At 42.3% G+C, this 25,514-nt stretch overlaps 1 protein-coding gene across 2 annotated transcripts; it reads left to right on the top strand.

Annotated features, from left to right (window-relative positions):
* Positions 1-695: 695 nt before the first annotated feature.
* Positions 696-25,190, top strand: LOC125895248 (protein-glutamine gamma-glutamyltransferase K-like). 2 transcript variants are annotated; one of them, XM_049586917.1, is made up of 15 exons: positions 739-816; positions 5,270-5,419; positions 8,288-8,577; positions 8,684-8,875; positions 13,713-13,964; positions 16,756-16,874; positions 16,969-17,076; positions 19,250-19,427; positions 19,541-19,679; positions 19,773-19,965; positions 20,904-21,057; positions 21,182-21,466; positions 24,158-24,318; positions 24,412-24,548; positions 24,654-25,190. In XM_049586917.1, exons 2-15 carry the CDS (start codon positions 5,409-5,411, stop codon positions 24,811-24,813), a joined length of 2,379 nt encoding a protein of 792 aa, XP_049442874.1. In that variant the 5' UTR covers positions 739-816; positions 5,270-5,408; the 3' UTR covers positions 24,814-25,190. The 2 variants fall into 2 exon arrangements, with proteins under 2 accessions (XP_049442875.1, XP_049442874.1); XM_049586918.1 differs by lacking the exon at positions 5,270-5,419 and having other exon boundaries at positions 696-816.
* Positions 25,191-25,514: the final 324 nt, after the last annotated feature.

Consider the following 25,514-nt stretch of genomic DNA (forward strand, 5'->3'; position numbering starts at 1 on the left):
GCAAAGTGACAGCAGATAACAGTGTGGGCCGCTTCCTGATGGAGCTGGTTAACCAGGTTCCCATTATCTCAGCTGCGGACTTTGAAAACATGCTCAATGCCAACATCAATGACCTGTTGATGGTGAGCTGCCTGGGTAGCCTCACCCCGGCACAGCTTGGGGGATTTCATTGAAGTGATTCATATTTAATTTTGAGCCATGAACAGTCATATTGTGTGAACGTGTTCCTGTGAAGCCCTCAGCCATATGCTGGCTTCATAAAACATGATCATCAAAACTTTGAAAACCCTGATTTTTGTTTTTTGTTTCAAAATGTTAGCTGTTGTGTTTCCTACCTTCTGTGTACAGATATTTACTAGCAGTCTTCTACTTTACATGTAGCTGATTGTATTTTTAACTATGACTCACCTTTATTCGTTCTCTCTCTATTGACAAAAGAAACCCACAGATTTACTGACCCCGATTCCCTGTGAGAGCTACCTTAAGAGCTGTTCTCTCTGAATGGAGTGTGATAAAGCCTACAGTTTAATGAATGAGTGAATGAATTCAGGACGAGGCATGATCATGCCACTACTATTACTGCTCATATTGCGTGTTCATTAGGTTGCTTGGCTCCCTGCCGAAATTGTTTCACTTGTTGTGTTTGGAGACACTTGACTGCTGTCTGTGCAGCACAAAGGCGTGTCTTCACTGTCTCAGCTCACAAGTATTTAACGGAGGTCTGAACTCGCAGTCTGTGAAACACAAAGACACAGTGAAGAAAGAAGATTTCTTCCTCCAGTCTGCGTTGTGTCATTTCTTCTGCCGTTGAACTGAGTGAGTTTGAACCAGCTGTTTCACACAGTCAGGCTTTTGTTTCATGACTTTATGCTGTTAACTATACTCTCATTAAAACTTTTCTCCTGAGCAGATTATTCTGGGATTTCACGCTCAAGTAATTCACTTGATTTCTCGGAAAAGGATACAGTTCCTAACAAAGTATTGATGTGTTGCCGCTTTGCTGTCATGCCAGGATTATGCAAATAATAGTCTAAAAGTTCAATGAGTGCCATTTCATGCATGATTAACAAGAGTGTGTTTTTAATGGCAATCTGTTGCCTGAGTGGATTCACATTCTTCGCTCAGAGCTGCACAAGACAGCTATGAAATGTATTATTTATTTGTTTTACATGCCGCTATCTGACTGAAAGGTATCACTCCCTCATAATAATAAGTGATATATTGACTCCCAGCAACACAGACTTGTCCAACAGCAGCCACATCTCATGTCTAATCAAGTGTAGCAAACCAGTATATGAAGGCAACATCATCAGACTGATGTGAAAGGGAGAAAACATTTCCATTACTTGGCTCAGGGTCAGATATACAGTCAGCGTTTGTGTGTGAAATTGAATCCTGCAATGCTTGAATTCTGATGTCATCAGTGAAGGTCTCTTTGTTTCCCTCGTTGTAACTCCAAATGAGCGTCCCCGAGGCCCCGAGGCAACGAGTCATGAGTGTAGCTGAAAGGATGCTTACTGGATCAGCACCTTCCTGGAGGAAAATATGCAACTTGGATGAATAGCACATGGATATGATGAACAGGTTGGCTGTATCTGCTGACATCATGGGAATGAACTTAGACCCACTGCATTGGACATGTGACCAAATATTCTCGATCTGTATGCATGATTCAGTTGCACATTTGTGCCACGGTCCAGAGGGAGAGTCAGCTCTGAGTAGTTGGAATGTAACACAGCGGATGATGAAGTGATGGGAATCTCATATCATGGCAGGTTCAGCTATCAGGCTTCCTATTACCCACAACATGTCGCTGTCACTGCTGTGCAGCTTGGTGAGCCCTCTGCCTCCTCGTCTCACTGTTAGAGTGTACAGAGCAGCACAAACATTTTACTGTATATTTTATTAACAGATAACTGAATGCAGTGAAAGTGTTTTGTTGCTCTGTGTGGGTGTGTACCTGTTTTGGATCTGAGATATACCCTGCAAGCAGACTGTAATCTCAACCATATGGAGGACAGATCACGCAGCCTTTCTCGTCTACTACCGTCCTTATATTGTTTTGGCAGCGATGGAGGTGCTGTGGTGGATTTCATTTTCACTTATAAACAGTTTGTGAGGGCCCACCCTGCGGCGAACTTTCACAACCTACTGAGTCTTCCAAGTTGTAATCACTGTGGGGATTTGCAAATGAAAATATGTTAGGAATACTAAAACAGAGCTGTGTTTAGTTGAACGTGCAGGCTGGCAGCATGGGATGGAAATGTTGGTTGATTGCTCCACTGTTTTGGTCCAGATTGACATATCTTAAAAACTATTTGATGGAATGCCTGGAAATTTTGAACAGACGTGATTCTCAGAGGATGAAACTCACTGACTTTGGTGATCAATTAATGTTATCTCTAGCAGCACCACAAGGTTCACATCTATATTTTCACATGTACAGATATTCATGTCCACCTCATGAAGAACTGAGATCACTTTGGTAGTCCTTCAACATTTCAGCTAGCCCTATCATCAGGTCAGAATTTAAAGGAACAGTGTGTAAAAGTTTCTTTATGCTTCTGCGTACACTCGACGCAACGTGCACGCAGTTGCTGTGTGCCTATCATAGTTCTGCGTCCTGTTGGTCTATGTCGCTATGCAATTCCCCGCCAAAGTGCTTGGGGGCGCGGTGTTTTTTTACATACCTACCTAGACTCGGTGACGTCTATGGTCGTTGCTCGTTCATTGTTTGTTTATCTTCCAGCTTTGCTCTAGTCACAGTGAAGATGGCGACCAAGAGAGAAAGACTGTTGCTGGAGCTGGGAATGATCGACATTGAACAACAAATGCTCAAACACTCAAATCACAATGGAGACTTTTGAAAATGGCGGTGTGGTGCTCCTGCAGCAGGAAGTGAAACCTTGAGAAATGCCGGAAATGATGTAGTTTGAAGAACCAATCATAGCTCTTCTGGTCTGCGTCAGGTCTGCATTGTCTCGACGCGTGGTTACAATTTTTTGGAGGTGCATGTCGCATCTCTGCGTTGGTTGCAGAGGGACGCAACACCTCCACAAAGCCCTCTGCGTCATAGGTGGGCAGAAGCATAAACCTTGCTTTAGGTGTAGGGGCATCTAGCAGTGAGGATTACAGATGAAGGAAAGTCTCTTCCTCTCCAAAACCATTAGACCTGCTGATTTAAGCCAATAAAAAGTGTGTGCTCACCTTTTTCTCTGATGACTTTACATCCTGATGTTCAGGATGTTTTTACCTGGAGACAAATTATCCACAGAGGTCTCTTCCTTTCCAAAACAAATGGACTCGGTGATTAGTAAAAACATTGTTTTAAGAGAGAGTTAAGAAAATATAAGACAAATTTAAGAGAATGTTGCGACATGAGGCTCACTGTGTATTCATTTAGGGATCCTTTCTACAAAAAAGGTTAAGAACCGCCCATCCAGTGCACACAGCCTGGTTATCAGGTCATGATGGATTGTTTTATGCGTATAGTCTCATTAAGCTGCTTTCAGCCTCATCTGTCAGCAGTTAATATGACGCACAACCCTGAACTGGGAGGAGGAGGAGGAGGAGGAGGAGGTGTTCCCTCACTTGCTGAAGTCCGTCTGTAATTTGCTGTATTCACTGTCTCAACTTCTTTAGAATATGAATAAGGAGTGAACTCGCCATCAGTGTCGCTATTGCTTCATCTGAGCCTGTTTGGTCACCTTATAGTCACTGTTGCCGAGTAACGTAGCTTACGTGTGTGTGTGTGGGAACATTTTTCAGTGGTTGTGGAGCATTTCTTGAAAGCTGGACCTGCCTAGAAACATCTTAGATTCAGAGTGAGCTGAGCAAAGGTGAGGCGAAGTGAGCAGAGAGAGAAAATGAGAGGGAAATAAGATGGATTTGAAACATCTGTCCCGCTTGAGTTTTCCAGAGTTCATGTGCATTTTTTACTTTGATTCTCAGAGGGATGTGACTCTAATCTTGGTTTTGATCCTTTCAAGAAATTTGTTTCATAGCACAGTTGTTAATCAGAGCACGTGCTCACCTCCACAGAAAACCTCCTGGATGCTTTCACTGACTCAATAAACCAGATTCTAATTCAGCATCAGTGAATCAGCTCCAGATATGTCCTGATGGTATCACAGAGTGAAGGCAGGCTTCCTGCTCGATGTCACAAGGGATAATTAACTGCATGTGAAGAGCTAAAATGAACAAGTCAAGATAGTTGTATGATTTACTCTCTGTTTAGGACCAATATTGGCGGATCAAATTGTGTGTTATTCTTCATGCATGAAGAAGCTTTTTATGTAATGAGACACGATCAGTTCCTTTGTTCCTATTGTGATATCATCTATTCCAGGAGGGTGGTAAAAACATAGGTTAGGGATCCCCCCCTATTGAGTCTAGCGCTGATGGAGCGAGATGGAGAAGGAGCTGAGGATCTGGATGTGAAGAGGAGTGGGCTTTTCATGAGTCATGGGCTCGAGATAAGGTGACTGGAGGTGAATGGGGTGGAGGAGGGTGCAACGATGCTGCTTAAAACGACAGCTGACAGGAGCAGAGAGAGGAACAGATTTAAAGTTTGGCAGCAGCAACATGAATAGCTGAAGGAGATTGTGGCAAAGATTGATTGGTTAACTGGGAGAGGGGACGCCCAAAGTCAGCTGAATGGTGGGAGTGAGAGGGAGAGAATTGCGAGACAGTCTTCCTGAACTTACGCTGAGCTTCATTTAGAGAAAGGTAATGGGTCGATGGTTGAATCAGGTCCCAAAAGACGCCTGCTGAATGGATGCATGGTTAAAATAGATATCTAAAACTAATAAATAAATAACTTCTATCTCAGCTGTCACTGAGCGAGAGGCAGGGTTCACCCTGGAGAGGCTGCCAGACTATCACAGGGCTGACACACACAGACAGAAACCATTCACACTCACATTCACACCTACGAGCAATTTAGAGTCACCAATTAACCTGCATGTCTTTGGACTGTGGGAGGAAGCCGGAGATAACCTACACTGATACACACATACACGCAGACTCCACACAGAATGGCAGATTCAAACCCACTTGCTGCCAAGACTAAATGAATACATGGTGAAATAGCTAAAAGTAATGAATTTAAAACAGCTAAAAGTAGAAGATAAATGGTTGAATGCATCAATAAACATTTTTAATCATATATATTTTCTGTGACCATAAATCGAGCTAAAAAATAATAATGGTGTAGGATGCCTTTGCAGTCTGTGCTCCAATTGGTGTTTGTATTTTCATCTGCACTCAGGTGATGTCATCATGCTCAGAAAATGAGAAATAATGGTGGCAGAAGTAGGGAGTATTGATCAGAAGGCGTAACGACCGGAGGGCTCCACCAACAAGACCTGCAACAGGAGAGAAATGTGAACAGCATAAAAGTGAATATAATGAATGACAGGTCAGTCTGCTGCCAGGACCAGTTCGGCTTGTGTGTGTGATCTTTGAAGACTCACAGTAAACCTTAAACATTAAACAGTAATGGATGGCCTTGTCTTTATTGGAAAAGTAACCAGTGTGGGTAAAGAGCTGATGCAACTGGCCTGAGAATGGATTTTTATCCCACATAATGGCTAAGGTACAGCTACAAATACTGAATAAATGATTAAAATTGATGACTAAAAGTTGGGTGATGTATGTGGCTGAAACTTCGAGCTTCTCTAATGCAAACTTACCGTATATGAAGGCTGCGTCCTTGCCGCAGTGGCCACAGGCTCAATTCCAACTAGGGCTGCCCCTGACTAAGAATTAGTCGACTGGTCGCCCGTGTGTTTACGATCTTGATTTAATTATTAAATTATATATTTTGGTGGTTTGAGTCAGAGCATGTGAGCGGAGCGGACCTGGAGCAGAGCGGAAGGATTTTGTGTTGAGCGAGGAGCGGCTATTTTTTTAAAGATGGAGCGAAGCCTTATCTCTCACTCCAATTTTGCTCCGGTCGCTCATGCCTCACCCAGAATGCATCTTTGCACCTGCGCACACCCACGCTATTTTCTTTCAAAACTATAGAGTAAACTGTGATTCTGGCTGCTCAGGTCTTTTAGAAGATTGATGACAATTTTGGGAGCTCTAGTTCTGCTCAGTTTTCTCAGTTTTGTCTCTCTTGGTTTAAAAATAAAACATTTTAAATCAATAACCTATGGTCTCACTGTTTTTGTCGGCTTTAAAACAAAATATTACCTTTATGTCTTAGTTGAGTTGGGTTGTGGTATTTTTTAAATGAAAAGAAATTACGTAGCATGGGGAAAGACAGAATCGAATCTACCAAGCTCATGTTTTATTTGTGAATAGAAGATTACAGGTTAGGGTAGTACGACGCAGTTTTTTTGAGCGGGGTGGTGAGCGAGTGGAGTGGGATAAAATTTACAATGGAGTGGACCGGAGCAGAGTGAAGAATGCGCAGAACCAAGCGGAGCGGACGAGCGGCGCAAAGTGACAGGTCTGCAAACGAGGAGTGGAAATTTTCACCTGGTACGCTCTGCTCACATGCTCTGGTTTGAGTTGAAGGTGTGAGAAAGAATAGTACCAGTAACATTGTTAACACTGTGCTACATTACAGAGAAATACAAACCGTACTAATGAACCTTCATTAATATAGGCCTATATTTTATCTCCAAGTGCACGTCACACACTGAGCGAGCCGCCTGTTAATGATGCTGTGGGCTAATGGGCATGTAGCTACTTCCATGTTTCACATGATACGTCATGTTTGTAGTCGACCAATGAAGATGAGTTTACATATCACCTTGGGTTCGTCCTTCACCTTCTCAAAATGATCCCACACTTTGGATTTCCTGCCCGACATGTTATTAACTAGCCTGTGGAATAACCACAGGTACCAGCCCTGGAAATTAGGGGCGGTACACATGCCGCATCTTCAACCACCTGGAAAACACGGGGTCAGGCGCTAGGCGTTGTGCCAGCTTTCAAGAGCACAGCAGCAGGTTGTGTCCGAGGTTGCTAAGCAACCTTAACAAGCATCAAATCATAGCCAATTAACCTGAAATCCTGAGTGCAGAGCTGATCTTCTTCCAGGAGCTGTTTATAAGTGTGTAGGCCCGTCGTCTGTGGGACAGATGTAAAGCTCTGGGTAGCCCTGCACTAACATGATCAACTTTTCCGTGTTTATCAGACTGAATATTTGCAGAAGAAGGGAAAGATATCTGTCGGCTGTGGTTGGTTTGTGACGTGAATCCTCTCTGACTGCTGAGCGTGGACACTTCCTGTGTCTGTCATTTCAAATTAAAGTCCCACATCAGTTCAGTCATATTGGTCGAGATAGAGTTTCCATGTCTGTTTTTTTCCCCAATGAAATCTTGCCAACTAATGACCTTTCTGGTCGACTAACGTTTGGTCGCCTAAATCCAACCCCCAGCGCTTTGCTGTATGTCATCACCCCCACCCCCCTCTCCCCCTTCACACTCCAGCTGTCCGACCAAACAAAGGCAAGAATCCCTTCAAAAAAAATCTTAAAAAAGAAAAGAAAAACTAACAGTATTGACTTTTTGTGCTGTTCCGGGCATGACTGCTCCCATTCAGACTGAAGTTGACAGTCCTAGATACACATACAGACGCATGATGCAATCACATGAACTGAGTGTCTGAAGTGACAAAAAAAAAAGCTTGGCAGAGACAGAAAAATAGAAAAAAGCCTTTTCAAGTGGGTTCTGGTGCTGTCAGCTTCAGTTTGATGAAGAGCAGTGGTGCTCGAAACGTCACCTAGGTGTAAAAAATAAGTGAACATTGGAGCCCTGCAGTGAGCAGGCTGTTTATTTTTTTATTTCATGAGTTCATATGACAGGGCTGCCGTCTTACAAGGTTAGGAGCCACTGTAATAAATCCATAACTTAAGATTTAAACATTATACACAAGCTAATCATTTCTCACTCTCGATGTGGCACTCAGGGATCTTAATTAAGTGTAGACTATCATTTTAACATTACATGTGCTTGGTTTGTGATGTTCATTTCAGTGGACACATGGAGAGAGATGCCTCACTTTCAATCTCAGATTAATTCAGCTCAGGTCTACCATATAAAAAAAGCCCATTTCCTCTTTTTCAAAGTAATTGGACAATGAATTAACTTTAATTTTATTCTACTGCAGTAGTTTAATCAGGTTTCTGAGCCAATGGAAAAGGTGCACAGCAGTCTTAAGTGTAAAGACAGGGGTGTTAAACCCTATTAAAGAAGTCTTATCTTTTAGGAAACTGGTGCTCAATCAATAAAAAAGCCATTGACTTCTTCATCGTTTTTGCCTTTTTTTCCAGGATGCCTGTAGAGACACCATCAATCAGAGACAGATCTGCAGTGGGTCGGTTTCCAGCTGTCACTCTGGGATTTGGGGATGACGCAGAGGAAGAGAAGGAAGAGCCGGAGGTCATCTATGATGAGAATGAAAATGCATGTCGGAGGTGGCTGCGTAAGGTCTGCCCGTGCTGCAGTCCCAAGCCAAGTAACGATGATGTAACAGACACTTTGATGACAGGGCTTGATGAGCTGGATAAAGACGAAGGGATAAATGGCGAAAAGCCTGAGACCGGTGCCAGCGAGCTCGATGGTAATGTCATCTCAGAGAGCTTACAATTTTGTGATTTATCAAAGTGAGAAGGCGCCAGCAGATGTGATAGACTTTACCCTCATATATTTGTTTTTGTTTTTCGCAGAGCTCCTCCTGAAAGTGCGATCAATAGACCTGATGAAAAGCAAATCAGGGGAGAACCGCACAGAGCACCACACAGACCTCTACCAAAGTGATGACTTGATTATACGCAGAGGGCAGAATTTCCAGATGTGGATTACACTCTCTCGACCTTTTAACCCCGAAACTGACAAACTTCACCTTGAGCTGAAAACAGGTTCGTCAGAGTCCTTCACAGAAACAGTGTTATCATGTTTTATGATTCTAATCAGACACAAACGTAACACTATGAAGACTTTCACGACAACAAAACAGACTCCAACAACAGCCAAGGCAACAGTCATGCTTATGAATACTAATTCAATTTATATGAATTTCCCACATGACTGGCCTCTGATCTTAAGAGGCCAAGTGTGAAACTGGATGGACACAATCCAGCCTGACCCTCTGAAACCCTGTGCAAAGCTGCACATGATAATTAAGACTTCCCTCTTTCTAGGCAGACACAGGAAAGAGAGGAAGGTGATGGGTTGAGGGCTGTGGGAGGAAACAAGATGTACCAACAAGAACTTTGCTTTGTATGTCTGTTTTTAAACTGTTAATGTTGCTGTTTGCGTGTGGGGGATATAGATTTTGTTGCATTTGTGTGTGAGATAAATAGATTTATAGATAGATAGGGTGGGAGAAGGAGAGAGAGGGGGGAGGAGGGAGGGGGAGAGATTTTGGGTTACTATTGCTATGGAAACAGTTCTGGTTGCTATGCTCCAGGGAGAGCGTTTTACGGATGCCGAGCCCTCAGTCCCACTGTAACTAAAAATCCAGACTGCCGACAATTCGCCATCGACGCTGCCACTGCTCCCTCTCACTGTGTTGAGCACTGTAAGGCAGAGGGGACACAGACCAGTATAGATCCTACAATTATAGCTGTGTGTGATAACAAGTGAAGCTTGAAGAGAATAATTACTATGTCTCTTTTGTGAAAAGGCTACGCATCCATATCAGGAATGAAAATTTTACCCAGTGCTTAGCTTAACACTGAGGAAACATGCAGGGTTTATTGAGCAGTTAATAATAGCAGTAATTGTTTGGGTTTTTTTTCCAATTATACTCCTTGAGAGAGAAAAAATATGTCGTTGCAACCTATGAAGTCCACAATGTGACGTAATAACAAAAAATTCAGCATTAATCGTGAATAATCATCCAGTTATTTAAAAAAAGCCATCTGCCACAGCCGCAGTAAGCAGGAGGACAATACCAGCTGCAGATAGAGCCAGTTTTTAGTGTAAAAAGAAATCATGCCATCACTCTCCAAATGGTGGCTATTCCATTTTAAAACAGCAAAGTACCATTTCTCAGTTCAAACTGTTTTTTTAACCGTGCCAGTGGTACCCTCCACTCACGCCAAACGCTGTATTCTGAGACATGAGCCTCACGGCATGAAACAAATCACAGCCCAATCTGAAACGATACAAGTGTTGTTTCTAACATTCAAGTGAAAGTAAAAGACAAGTGAATGCTCTAATTTTGTGGTTTCAGAGGGGCTGCAATTTTCATAACACCTCACAGAGGCAAATTGTAGGACAGACTGAACACTGACAATTTTGCTGTTCTTTGAGTCTTACCTGTTGCAAGACTGAGAATGTAAAGTTGTACCCGAGGGGGTACGGACCTTGATGACGGTAGAAACTAAAGGATATATCCCCCTCTGGAGCATGGATGTATTGCCTCATAGATTATGAGATATGTTGTGTGGAAAGTTGACATTTTACAGGGGGTTATGTGCCTGATCATCGCCAGGAGCAGAAACTTCCTGGCTGTGTCATGTATTTAGCACAAACAGCAAGCAGAAAAAGCTTATTTCCTAAAATGTCAAACTGTTGCTTTAAGCACGGATTCAGACTGAACACAACGCAGGGGGCTGCCGCATGATGTTGCGCTGTTTTGCTGGCGCCCCCTGCCTCGGCACCCTTGCATTGGCACCCCTGCCATGTCAACAGACCGGCTCCAGCTAAATTCTGAAATGTTCCACGCAGGCCTAAGGGTTCACCCTCTGGGGAGAGTGAAAATGCAGTGTAGATTTAATGGAGATCTGGCTCTTATTATTTATATTTGCTTGTGCACATGTAGAATTTCAGCATGAATGTGACACAACAGGAAAGGACAGAAAGTCATCAACAAAAGTGGGCTTCAACTGCTTGGTTGGTGTGATGCAGTGACTGGTGAAATTATTTCATTCGTTTCTTTGGAAGCAGCTTCAGGTTCCTATTGACAACAGTATATGTACAAATATATTCTAAGTTTGCCCTTATTCTGAAAAAGACAATATTCTTACTATTATGTTTTCATCACTATGAAAACGAGTATTCCACTAATATTCCTGTTTCCATGCAGCCGAGCATACTCTGATTAACCTGCCCTAACATGTCGTTATCACATCAAAATATGGAAAAGTAGAGCCGTTGGATGCAATTCTGAGGTTCCCAAACTGCTGGCTTCATCACACAGTGACCTCCAGCATGCACTGGGGTGGTGTGCAGCCGAGTGTGAAGGGGTCAGGATGAGAGTCAGCACCTCCAAATCTGAGGCCATGGTGCTCCGGTGGATTGTACCCTCTGGGGTAGGAGAGAGTTACTACCTCAACCAAGGGAGTTCAAGTATCAAGTAGGGTTCTTGGTTTGGTGCGGCATCTGCAGTGATGTGGGCGCTCCCTCTTCACCACGCATCATGGCGAAGAGGGAGCTGAGCCTGTAGCCAAACCTTTCGAGTTACGGGTCCATCTACGTCCCGACCCTCACCTGTGGTCATGAGCTCTGGGTAGAGACTGAAAGAATGAGATTGCAGATACAAGTAGCTGAAATGAGTTTCCTCTGTGGGGTGCCTGGGCTCAGCCTTGGAGATAGGGTGAGGAGCTCGGACATCCGGGGGGAGCTTGGAGTAGAGCCGCTGCTCCTTTGTGTCGAAAGGGGTCAGTTGTAGTGGTTTGGGGTATCTGATCAGGATCCTCCTGGGCGCCTCCTGTTAGAGGTGTTCCGGTGATGTCCCACTTGTAGGCGGGGGTAGAACCAGGACCGGTGGAGGGATTACATATCTCATCTGGCCTGACAACACCTTGGGATCCCCAAGGAGGAGGTGGAAAGCATTGCTGGGGAGAGGTACATCTGGGGTGCTTTGCTTGGCCTGCTGCTCCTGTGACCCGGCTTCAGATAAGCAGATGAAAGAGATGAGATATTTGTGTATATCCAACAACCTGTTGACATTCAAGTCTTTCTAACTGTTTAAAAGTAGGTGAGTTTCTCCTACCGAGCAGAAATGTAGACTTTTCTTTTCCACCCTAGCACTGCAAACTTTTGGTGACAATGCACAGAGCAAACTGTGAACAGGCGAGAGGCCGTGTGCTGCAAACTGCAGTAAAAACCCTGACTGAGACGCATATTCCATATGTGCTGTATACATGTCCAGAGAATGTTATGTCAGTCAGGAGAGACTCATTCTGAGTGAACATAATATTTACTTACATGTGTACATAAGTATGAGAAATGTGAATAGTTTTTGTCCGATTAGACCCCATCATGGTGTCACATATTTAAGAAGGGTGGCGAAGCCGTGGAATAGGGCGCCCTCCATAGATACTGGTGGTGATGAGGTGAAGAGGGTGCTGGGGATCTGGATGTGAAGAGGGGTGGGCTTTTGTAGAGCTGGACTGGGACTCTAGGTACGATGACCGAAGGTGTGTGGGGTGGAGGAGGGGGCAAGGATTCTGCCTAAAATGACAGCTGACAGCAGGAGAAAGGAGAACAGATTTTAAGTTTCACAGTGGCACCAAGATTGGCTGATAGAAATCATGGCAACATTTGCTTACATTTAGCATTTATATCGGTCTGCGAATAGAAATAAGAACATCATGTATTAATCTGCAGATTCAGGTAAAGAAAGTCACAGCTTCTGAGAAAATGGCAGATAATTAAAACATTACAATAAAGTATTCAACATAACTTCTGCAGTCTGAAAAAAGGTGTAGGCTGAGGCTACAGCTTTTAACACCTACCCTTTTAACAGCACATCATATGTAGCAATCAACAACAAAACAAACCATTGATTGATTGGTTAACTGGCAGAGCGAACTCCCATAAACAGCTGATAGGAAGAAGTGGGGGAGTGAGATAGAGAGCAAAGTGTGAATGAATGAGGCAAGGTCTTCTGATTGATCTCATGCTGAGCTTCTTTAAAACCTGAATACTGTCGGCATGTCCCACATCTTCATCGGAAAAAGAAATTATATGAAACATCCAGAACATGCTGTGTACATGACACTGATCATTGTCAGATTATCGTCATATTCAGAATAGTAGTGGAATATTAGTGTGCATGTACACTTTGTTATCGTCACGCACAACCTGCAGTTAGTCTGTCCAAATAAACGTGTCATGGTGTAATCGCAGCCTAGTGACTCAGTTCTGTTGGGACGTGAAACTGCAAAAAAAAGACAAGGTCACACCTACTGAGGATGGAGGATGAAAAGCAGGGAGGGCTGTAGTTTTAAACACACACTTCGGGGTGAAAGCTCTCGAATGTGGCTACAAATAAAGCATTTCCCAACAGCTGTAATGTTGGAAATTATAAGTTACTTTATCACAGAAAACACTGGGCATTAAATATTTTGGTGTCCTTTTTATACGGGATACAGTTGCCCTGCAGTCACATTAGACAGCAGTATGTCCCTGACAGGCAGTGCAGTTACTGGCTGAACAGCAACCTGCTGCCAGATTCCTTTTATAGTGCAGCCACGCTGAGATCAAATGCTGTCGTGACATGTTTGAATGTGTGTGTGTGTGTGTGTGTGCATATCTTCTCAGGACAGCACAATCTGTATTCTTTCTATTTGGTCTCTGTTTTTATAAACATACTCCAGCAGGTAGGAATTCAGGTGTGGCTTAGACTGAGGTATGCCAGTTGTGTAGGACTGTGTGACTGAATTGTCTGGTGCCTCTGTGTGGGCATGATGTACAAACACAGTTTCCACATGCTCCTTCACGTGTCTCCTCTCATTTTCTCAGGGCCGCTGCCAACAGTGTCAAAGGGAACCCATGTCATCATCCCACTGGTGGAGGACTTAATGGATGAAGGTTGGGAGGCTGCTGTTGTGAAACAGGATGACAAAAGGATTAAGCTGTCAGTGCGTTCTGCCCCGACGGCGGTCATTGGCCGATATCAGCTCATAGTGGAAACAAACACTGCACACGGCCAGGCTGTCTCCACACATGATCCTGCTAATGACATCTACATGTTGTTCAACCCCTGGTGTGAAGGTAAACACGGGATTGAAAAAAACTTCGTTAACACATTGTGATTCATATAATACGAGACTTAAAATAACAAAAGTCCTACAATACAGTTACATAGCCCTGTTTTCTGTTTTCAGTCTTTATGCTAAGCTAAGCTAACCAGTCACATTCAGAAAGACATGAGACAGACACTGGGCCTCATTCACCACTGTCTTCCTACGTTTTTTCTTAAACTTGTGCTTGAGAGAGCTCCTCAAAAAAGTCTGTCATATTCCCGCCATGTCCTTAAACCGCAGAAGTGTTTGCACCTGTGCTCTTATATTGATGAATTCCATTGTCTTTGTAAATTGAAAGCACATGCCAGTTGATCCTAATTAGCATAGGTAAATGCCCCGCCGCCAGTCACCATAACAGGGCGTGAGACTGCAGCGCCATGCGCACATACTAAAACTGAAAATAAAGGTCTGAGAGAATGAAGTCAAGAACAGAAGTGTGAAGAGGGTGAAGCACCGGACTCCAAACATAAATAAAACGTTCAATAGCTTTGTTTGGGCCTGGTATGAGCACTTCTGCACGTAATTCTGCAGAGAGTGAATATATTGTGGCAGTTCAGCTTCAGACCCAAATGCAAACACAACCAGTAAACTGCGAAATGGTTAATGGCGGTTTATTTTAGTTTGAAGACAGGGCTGAAGGCTGGAGCGAAACGATGTCTGAAGTAGGCTGGGAATGGCAGAGCAGAGCAGGCCGAAGACAGGATGTAGTAGAACAGCCTGGTATTTTTGGCATCCTGCATTTGACATACTATGTATTGGGACATACTAAATATTTTTCTGGCATACTCTATAGTAAGGTAGTATGGGTACTAGAATGCCCAGAGACTGAAAGCAAACATCAGACACTAGGGAGTGGAAACAGGCAACACAAGAGAGAGGCAAAGCTGAAACCCAAACAGAACACCAAACCAGCTGTCATATTTAGTAGCGTCAGTGGTGGACATAAAAAACGTACAAAAAAATATGCATTGGATGCTATCACTTGTTCAGTGAACAAAGTGATGAATATAAAAAGTCTGAGTCAATTTTTTTTTTATTGTGGGCCTACAAATAGCGTGATCAGTTACTGATTACTAGGCATAGTTCCCAATTAACATAAACCACCTGAGCTAAAGTATAAGCGTTGTGTTTATTTATTTTAAAAGACCAGAATGCTTTGTGAAATAATGAACATAATTAAAAAAGAATATTATAAATGATGAAAATATTATTTAAATTTAAATCATATAACACTATACAACTGTAGAATTGAAGACTTATTTTGCACAAGCATGTCAACGCTCAGATGTGATGTTGAGTGTGCACAGATTCTGTTCTTACCTAAGAAAAAAATCAATTAAGAAAACACTGATGTGTGTCAGAGACTTTGTGAAACTGCATGAGTGGGTTTTGATAAAATATAGTTGGTGACTGAGGCCCAGTAATCTTCTCATCTCTCCCATGAGAGGCACGTCAGTGTGTGTTCCAAAAATGTCTAACTACTCCTTTGAGAAAAAATCAACCTATCAGGACGGCATCACTAATAAGTCCCTTATCAATCTTATGAGGTTTTCCTCTTGACGAGGCCCCAGCAGCGTTCACCATCATTTCTGAGAAAGTGTGCTTGAGGCAGAGACGTGCTTAAACGGCACTTTGTTTTGCCTGACAAACATTCAACTGAATGTTTTTATCAGAACATGTTTACATGCTTTAGTGCTAAAAAAACAAATTGATTTTCCTCAAACTGTCTGTGCTTGAACACCCTCTGTCTGACACCCTCTGTTTTAATGCTTGCTCCTGCTTGCCCCATCCTGAAGAGGCTTAGTCTGCCTTGACTGTACAGCGTTTCTGTGTCTTCCATATCTCGGCATCTCTGCACCATCATTGCAGTCGGGGAAATGTTTGTACCAAAGAATAGTGACACTTTCTAAAGTGAAGATCACCAATAAAAGCTCCTGCACACAATCAGATATGCTCCAGCAGGAATATGATCCGAAATCAGGGAGATATTAACATATAACATGTTTCCCTGACTTTAGCATGTAGCTACATGTAGCCGTGTACTTGCAACCCGAGGATGACAGTAACAGAACACAGCAGCACTTTCTACTTTCATTATTCTAAAAAACTAAGACTAAGATTACATGTTTCCCTGATGTTAGCATGTAGCTACATGTAGCAGTGTATGTTATGTAAACACTTGCAATAGCATGCCTGTAGCAGTTGACCATATTTAAAGACATTAATCATGAGCTTGTCTCAAAAGTAGAAACATTTTTCAACACAAACAGTATTCAGAACACATTTAGACCGATCTGAAGCCTCAGGTATTAACTTTCTACCACCTGACATTAGGTCCCTTTAATGCAGGACTTTGTATTGTGTCGAGTCTTGTTTTACTGGTTCTGATGTAAGCACTGTGAGGCTAATTATATACTGCAGGCGGCTGTGGCTCAGGAGGTAATAACTAATCAAATGGGCGGCAGTTCAAGTCTTTGCTCCTTCCTTTCCTCCGCATGTTAAAGTATCCTCGGGCAAGATACAGAATCCCATATTGCTCCATCAATATGTGAGTGTGTTGAATGGTTATAAAAGTGAGTAGCAGGTGGCACCTTGTATCTTAGCTTCAGCCACCAGTGTATGAACAGGTAAATGTGAAAGTGGTCGACCAGAAAGGCGCTATATGAGGGCGAGTCCATTTACCATCGACAATCTGATATTTGCCTATAAAAATCTCATAAAATTGTGGTGAAATAAAATAAAAAGTTGTTCTCTGTCAGATGACTCAGTGTTCATGGATTCTGAAGATGAGAGGCAGGAATATGTCATGAATGATATCGGACGAATCTACTACGGCACACAGGATCAAATTGGAGTGCGGACATGGAACTATGGACAGGTGAGTGATGCTTCGGTGTTTGGTGAATAGACTTAGCTGTAAAATCTGACTGGCTCTCTCAACCCTCCCTGTGTTTTCTCTGTTCTGGTTTCAGTTTGATGACGGGATCCTTGCTGTCTGTGTGTTCGTCCTGGAAAAGAGTGGAACTCTTCCGTCTGGTTGGGGAGACCCGGTTAATGTGGTGCGAGTCATCTCAGCCATGGTGAGACTGCACTGAGTATTTTTCTACAACCTCTGTATTTCTCTTCTCAATGTGCTGCAGTGACCAGTACAATATGAACCCAGCCCAGTGCTGTGGCCGTGGTGACAGCTTTCACTCAGCACAGCAGTGGTTCAGCAGGACACCAGTAACATCACAGGGCCCAGAGCTGATGGATTTTCAGCCCTTTTTGAGAACCAGTGCAAAATGGTACATTTAGACAGAAAGGCCTTTGCAATGCTTGTATAAAATACTGCAGAGAAACTTTGCACAGACATTCACCAGAGGATGAATCCTCATCCTCTCTGTAGTTACAACATGAAATTGACCTTTGCGTTTTTTAGCTAGAAGGTGTCTCGACAAGTACAGGAAGTATTGCCATGATTTGTACACTCAAAGAAATCATTTGGTCTGTTTTGTCAGGTTTATGTGTTTTGATTACATAAAAATCATCCAATTGAGTTAAGTAATTCTAACATAAACCAAAATATCATTTATCTGTTAATTCAGATAAACATGAGATGAATAGAGTGAGGATGTGTGTAACTGTAGCTCATAGAATTGACTTTTTTTACTTTAATAACATTTATGTAACATTTTACTTTAATAAAATATATGTACTTACTGTTTAAGTCTACATACTTCAAATATATTGAGTAAATTCGATGAGCTATGGTCACATAAATTCTCATATTCAATTCATCTCAGTTTTACTTGATTAAACTACATAAATTCTACTGTTTTTTTGTTTATGTTAGAAATACTTGGCTCAGTTTGATGGACATTCTACATGTAATTGAAATACTTAAAGGGACAGTGCACCTAAAAATGAAAATTCAGCCATTATCTACTCACACTCACGCTGAGGGAGGCTCAGGTGCAGTATGGAGATATTCTGTGGTTTCAATTATGTGTTTTTGGACGTTTGAATCTGGGGCGCCGTCAGCCTCCATTAGGTGGAGTTGTGTTGCTACCTCCTCTCCCCTTGGATCGCCGCAAGTGTTGTGAGGACTCTAAAACTTCACCTGAGCCTCCCTCGACACATGGGTGAGTGGATAATGGCTGAATTTTCATTTTTGGGTGCACTGTCCCTTTAAAACTGGAATTAGACCAAATAATTTGGTGGTAGTGGTGGTAATTTATTTCTGTCCTTGTTAATAATTTTCCAAGAGGAAATGCACATAATAAAGAATAAATAACGTCAAGGCATTAAATTAAAAAGAATAATAGAAAAACAACAACAGGAAAACAAAGAATATAGACCGAAAAGGTGCGAGCTTAAGCTTATTTTACCTACCTACTAAGTTTAAGACCAAAAAACAAACAAACAAAAAGAACAAGAACAGAATTAGCAGCAGAAAGACAATAAATAACAACAACAACAAAATTCCAAAACAATAATCATAACTTTTATATTTTTTTTACCACCTTTTTTTTTAAACATTTTTTAATCTGCAGAGTGAATGTCAGATCTCTTATCACAACCATTACAGACGTTAACCACTTTGACAGATACACATCTTTTCTTTTTGTTTGTCCTCGCCCTTGTTTTTTCAAACGCACCAATTTCCCTAAATTCATACTTGATCTCCCTAATTTCAAACAGCCTCTGAACGCAGTTAAGAAGCAAATTATTTTTTCTTTGTACATTGTCTTTGTAGTTTCATAATCAACTAGATCACAACATTTGATTGCATGTCAATTAATACACAGAGCGTTTGTTTCTTTGTAATGAAACATGACTTTGGTGCAAACAATTACTGAGTGAAAGTTTGGCGATTTGCCTCACTGTATTTGTGTAATTTTGATATTGTGTCTCTTGGATGCCTGCTGCTTACAGTCTGGCACCTGGTCACTACCTTTTTATAGAGCCTCAACTTCGCCTGAGAGCTGTGGCGGTACACACACACACACACACACACACACACACACACACAGAAAATAAGAAAATACAGGCTGATGGCAGAGGACTCTGCAGGAAAATACACACTTCCAGTCACACACTGACAGTGGGTCATACATGATGACTGGAAGGGATTATTCTGTCAGAGTCTGTACGTTGTTGTTTAGGAAGATCCTATATCTTTAACATCAGCATGTTAGCATGTTATATATTGAGAGATTACCTATATTTGTATTGGAAAAGACACAACAACAACACTTCTTATTTCTTCAGATCAACTCCCCTGATGACCGTGGTGTAGTTCAGGGAGACTGGTCAGGAGACTATTCAGCTGGAACTAGTCCACACGTTTGGAGCGGAAGTGTGGAAATCCTGAAGGAATACCATAAAAACACAGGACACCCCGTTAAGTACGGCCAGTGCTGGGTCTTTGCTGGCGTATTTACCACAGGTCAGCTGATTGTTTGGTTCCTCTCCATTCAGACGTGTGCTTTGATAGGTGTGTGACAGGTAAATGTCACATAGATAGTGACCACTGACGCCTTATCGCTCTGTTCTTTTCAGTTTTACGGTGTTTAGGCATTCCCAGTCGAACTGTGACCAATTACAGCTCAGCTCATGACACAGACGTCTCCTTGACGACAGATGTTTACCTGGATGAGAACCTGGAACCTATAGAACACCTCAATTCTGACTCTATCTGGTACGCCCTGTCACCATCGTTGTGATGCTGCCAGATCATGACATGTTCTCCGCTCTAGTTTATTAAGTCTGACCTTCGAGTCTTCCCCTGAAGGAATTTCCATGTGTGGAACGACTGCTGGATGGCTCGTCCTGACTTGCCCCCAGGCAACGGAGGCTGGCAAGCTGTCGACGCCACACCTCAAGAGACCAGTCAGGGCACCTTCCGCTGTGGCCCTGCTTCCCTGGCTGCTGTTCGAAATGGCCAGGTCTACCTCAAACATGACACCCCGTTTGTGTTCGCAGAGGTATGTGGAATAGTTTACCCTAAATTAAAAGAAGTCATTTTTGCTCCTTCTGTATCGCTATTTATCAGTCTAGAAGAACTCAACAGCAATGTCTCTCTCCAAAAATCATGACCTGGTTACTCAAGATAATCCACAGACCTTGTTGTGAGCAGTTTCACGCAAGAAGTGTTTTCCTTCTCATAAACTACACTCACCCACCACACCACAGAGCAGGGAAGTGTGCATCTACTGTTAGCTCACTACTACTAGCTACTCACTACTAGCTACTGAGCTAGCTAACATTACAGCTCACGCCATCTCTTACATCTCACTAACACGAACCACTTGTCCATGAGTAAATGCATGCTTCCGTTGACGCGTCTTTCAGAAGAAAGAAAATAGTTCCTACAATCACAGGTCTGTGGATTATGTTGAGTCACCATCTTTCTGGAAAAGAGACACTGCTGTTGAGTTTTTAAAACGTATTTATTTTGGCAATTTGTGCACCACAAGCCGAGTGCCATCTAGTTCCATTATATTCAATGCAGACATCTCTATGGCCGATATCTCTCAGCAACTCACACCAAAACAATCCACATTGACGTATAGCACTACAGGTAAGAAGAAAAGTATGGGGTTTTTTTTATTTTAGGGTGAACTGCCCCTTTAAGAGCACTCTTAATATTCTTTACTGCACTTCCATAAAGTTGCAGAACTTGCAAAAAATGATTAAAATTGATGATGTGGTAGGAAAATACTCTAAAATTCAATTTTTTCCTTGCATACTTGACCTATAAGAGTGAACAACTGATTTTCCAGTTGTTGTTTTGACATATTATGCATGCACGGTGCACTAATCCTGAGCCATATGCCATACGTCAAACGATGCATGACATTTCCCATCTGTTAGGGATTTATTTTCTAACTCCCTCTCTTGCTCCCCATCTGCACACTTTCAGGTGAACAGTGATAAAATATACTGGCAGAGGAACATAGATGGGACCTTCAGTCAAATCTACAGCGAGAAAAAGACGGTGGGCCACTACATCAGCACGAAGGCTGTCGGCTCTGACGAACGCAACGATATCACACACCTTTACAAACACCCTGAAGGTATCATCAAACAAAAGGCACATGCAGAAATGCTCGAGACAGCAAGAATTCAGAATATGGGACACAAAGCAAAAGGTAGTTGTGCTGCGTTATCTATTAAATTAACACTTCTGGTCATTCTCAGGCTCAGAGGAGGAGCGCATTGCTGTGGAAACAGCATGTAGCTATGGCTCCAAAGCAGAGGCCTACTCCTCTCCCACAGCAGAGGATGTCTCTATAGAAGTGACCATGGAAGGTGAAGGTCCTACAATGGGGAAAGATGCAGAGCTGACCATCATTTTGCGAAATAGCAGCTCAGAGGAACGCAAGCTCGTCCTGCACAGCCAGGTGGCAGTCATGTACTACACCGGTGTCCACAAAGCCACTGTCAGAAAGGACAAGACGGACCTGGACCTGCTGCCCAACGAGGGTGAGTGGAGCTGCTTGGACAGGGTGGGCTGCAGAAGGAAAATGGAGGTGTCAACAGAGGGGTTTTCTCATAATAAAAAAAAGATAAAAGTGCATCCGTGATTGTATTTCCTTGGTGGAAATATCTGGAAACTGAGAGGAATATTAACAACTAGGGCTGCACCTAGCAAGTATTCTAGTAATCAAGTATTCTACCAATTAATCCATTAATAAATTGAGTAATCAGTTAAGAAATGCTTTTGCTTTGTTAAAGAGCAGTAGTACACATACAAGAAAAAGGCAGAGAAACTAAGACGGATCTTTTAAATAAACAATTAACTGGATTCCTTTTTAGGAAAATAACCATTTTCATTGCTTATCTTGCATACAATAATTAGGCTTTAATTGCTACTTACACTACCTGATATTTTGCTCTCGGTGGTATTTTATGCATCACTGTGAGGGGAGTAGGTCTGTGTGTGTTTCTGTGTGTATGTGACTATCATTATAATAATATGAATGAAGTTCAGGCTTTCATAAAGTGACTACAGCATATTATATTCTGTGGTTATGTCCCTAAGTTGGCTAAATTTTGCTCAAGAAAATAAACACAGAAAATAACATGCTGCTGTCAGTTTGTGAAATCCTGACCAGCTAGCGTGTTGATTTACGTTCTTTAAAGGGAAACTCAGTTTTTGCAGATGAACAGTGTTTTGCTTCCCTTCGTACTGCCCGGAGCTTCCTGCTCATCTGCTAGCAGAGGTATGGCAGACTTTTACAGGTGGATAAGTGGGAAGCTCCAGGCGCTGGCAGCCCGGAGGGAGGCTGGGTGTTGTATATTTGCATTTAAAGTTATTGTCCACTTTGCAAAGACAGAGAGCTGGTTGAAAACAGCATAATTAGCCATGATTAACATATATTTTTTAATGTCTTCATCTCGACTAGCGATCATACTGATTTACGTTAAATGCTAATGTTAATGTTACCTTTTGTCGGTTCCAATACATGGACTGGATACACAGACACAATGCTGTTGAGATGCTCAAGCACTGATACTATAGAGCAGTGGTTCCAAAGTGGTCCAGCCACAGGGTCCAGATTTCTCCTTAGTCACTAATTCAACAGTTTAATATATTCAACATTATACTTTTGTTTGGCCATGTTGTCCACTAGTTTGCTGTCTCTGTAAAGTAAGTGTCTGTTATTCACTCACTCTACAGCAGAAAACCACTTCAAAATAAAAGCTCCGTGCCAGAAATGTACTCTACTTTACAATAAAGTGTGTTTTTTACAAACTTGACAAGTTTGAGAGTCACTTGCGGCCCATTAAGAATGGACCCACAACCCACCAGTTGGGAACCACACTTTTTTTTAACGGTGGCCTGCTTAGATAATGTGAAAATACCAGAGGGCCACCTGCCTCTTGCATCATATGGATTACTTGGGGAAAAAGTTACATAAAAATGAGACATACACAACTGTTTTCGTCTCTCAGTGAAAAAGTATTCAACTTCCTACCACCTCTTAAAGCGCTGTCCCTCGCTTTCAACTTCACATTTCTTTGCTGTGGTCATGTCTGCTACCAAGCCAACCCAGCCTCATTCAAAGTTGTCAAAATCCAATCAGACACCGACGAACAAAGCCGTCCTGTTCTGTTATAGCTTAACAGTGTTTGGCAGTGTAAGGGGAATTGCAACGGGACAAGAACGAAAGTTAGGGCGCGAAAGTCTTAGTGGGGTGGATGGGGCGTTAGAAAAAAAATGTCAATTCACGGAGTTGTACAGACGTGGTGCATTTCTCTGAAAGAGACTGTATGTAAACAGTAAATTTCCTGTGAAAATGGAAGTGTATTTTGAAAGAAGACAATGCATGTGACAGGCATAACTTAACATGGCGTCCACGAACGTCAACAACCAACACGCCCAGGGTACCTTGCACGTCGTATCTGGAGGTGGAAAGTCCATGACCCAACGTAGATATGTGACGATGTCGGAGTGAGAATGTGTTGACCGAGCAGGAAATGTCTGCTGTTAGTTAACCCTTTGTTTGTTTGTTCATCGTCTGTTTATGAAAACACATTTATTCAGCCTACATAGGTTCCATTGGGTGCATATCTACAAGCAGTGTGATAGTCCTGAGGTCCACAGTGAGATGAACGGAAAAAATGTCAAATTATCTTAATTGATTAACCAATATTATGTGGTGGGCCACATAGAATATATTTAAAGACAAGCCAGGGGCTGTTTAAAAGAAGTCCACAGGCCACAACTGGCCCCAGGGCCAGACCTTGGATATGCCAATGCTGTTATGTTAAACTCTGATGTCTTCTTAACATCTCCTGTCCATAGTCCATAATTACCCATGCAAAACACTGTGCTGTATGTGGTTATATGGATCAAACAAATCTTCAGTGCAAGTAATTTGCATCAAGGATTTTCAGTTATCGAGCTATTTGAGTTTCTTGCGGAATCCTTTGTGTCTTAGTTACAAAGAAAATGTTTCTATCCTGCTCAGAGAAACAGTTCGGCATTTTTGGAGATATGATTATTTGCTTTCTTCTTTTCACAAGAAAGTGAAAAAATCAAACTTTGTCAAACAGTTTAATCAAAAAGTTTTACTTCATACGAATCTATTAAGTTTAAAAAGCAGTGAGGTAGGTAACAATGATGGAAATGAACTTTTAACATACTTAACCCACATCTCCCATCTACAGAAAAGAATTTGGAGTGGACTCTGGAGTACCAAGACTACAAGGACCAACTGGTCGACCAGGCCGCTCTGATGCTGACACTGTCAGGCAGGGTCAAAGAAACACAGCAGGTCGTGGCCACTCAGTTCAGTTTCCGGCTCAGGACACCACAACTAGACATAAAGGTAAGCCAAACAAATCATCAGGATATAAAACTGGCCAGAAGATTAAAACATGAATTCTAATCTGATTTCTTGCCTTGTTGTCCTGTCTCACAGCCGATCGGGAAGGCTGTGGTAGGAGAGAAGATGGCAGTAGAGATTTTATTTACCAACCCACTACCACAGGTGCTAAAAGCTGTGATATTCCACGTGGAAGGACTGGGCCTCCTAACTGCTCGAAAGATTCATTATGGGTAAGGAGGGAAAATATATTTTATATTGTGCTCAGTTTTTTTAAAACTACCTTGTCTATCTTTCTCTTTTATGATTGCCACTGTCATTTCCTGTCCTACCCTCAGAGATATTGGCAGTCGTGCCTCGGTGTCTCTGACTGAGCACCTCGTCCCCACCCTGCCTGGTCCAAGGAAATTACTGGCTTCACTGGACTGCAGGCAGCTCACACAGGTTCACGGTGTTACCGACATCATTGTGGAGGAGAAAAGCAATGGTGCTCTATAACCACTGAAAATGGAGACACTTTGACACTAAATCTTTCCTAGGTCTTTGTCATGTAATCTATATGGAAAACTACAGTATACATTGACAAAAGTGTGACACTACAGAGCTGCTTTATTCTGCAAGAGAATTTCAAAATGATCAGTGGCCAAAGAGAGATAACTAACTATGAAAGAGATAAGAAAAATGGGGTGTTTGTGGGACGGAGCTTTTTATATTCTATGAAAACCAGTATTATCATAACTTACACCAAGCTGATTACATTTAATGTAATCCCACAGGTTGGACAGTGTGGCAGCTTGAATGAAAGATGTGTACTTTTGCAAAACAGGCTGTGCATTGAGATAATGTTCTGTGTTTATATATGCAATATAGTATAGTAGCGTTAAAACGTAAGTGAACGGGCAACCTTCAAGTGCAAAGTTAGTCCACTAAACAAGCTTTTTTTCCACAAAGACTGCCTCATATCGTTAGGATAAATGTCAGAGAACATATAGAAAACCACATGTAAACGTGTTGTCTTACCTTACCGGTGTGTTGCCATGTTTGTTTACCATCTAGCTCTGCTTTCCAAAGCGCAGCCAAAATATATCTGGCGAGCTCTAGATAAAGCCCAGCTGGATACTACTCCAGGTGGAGGTGTCTCGTCCTCGGTCACATCCAGACCTTGAAAATAAGGCTGCAACCGGTCCCATTCCTTGCAA

This window comes from Epinephelus fuscoguttatus, linkage group LG10, assembly GCF_011397635.1.
Source record: "Epinephelus fuscoguttatus linkage group LG10, E.fuscoguttatus.final_Chr_v1".
Lineage (NCBI taxonomy): Eukaryota > Metazoa > Chordata > Actinopteri > Perciformes > Serranidae > Epinephelus > Epinephelus fuscoguttatus.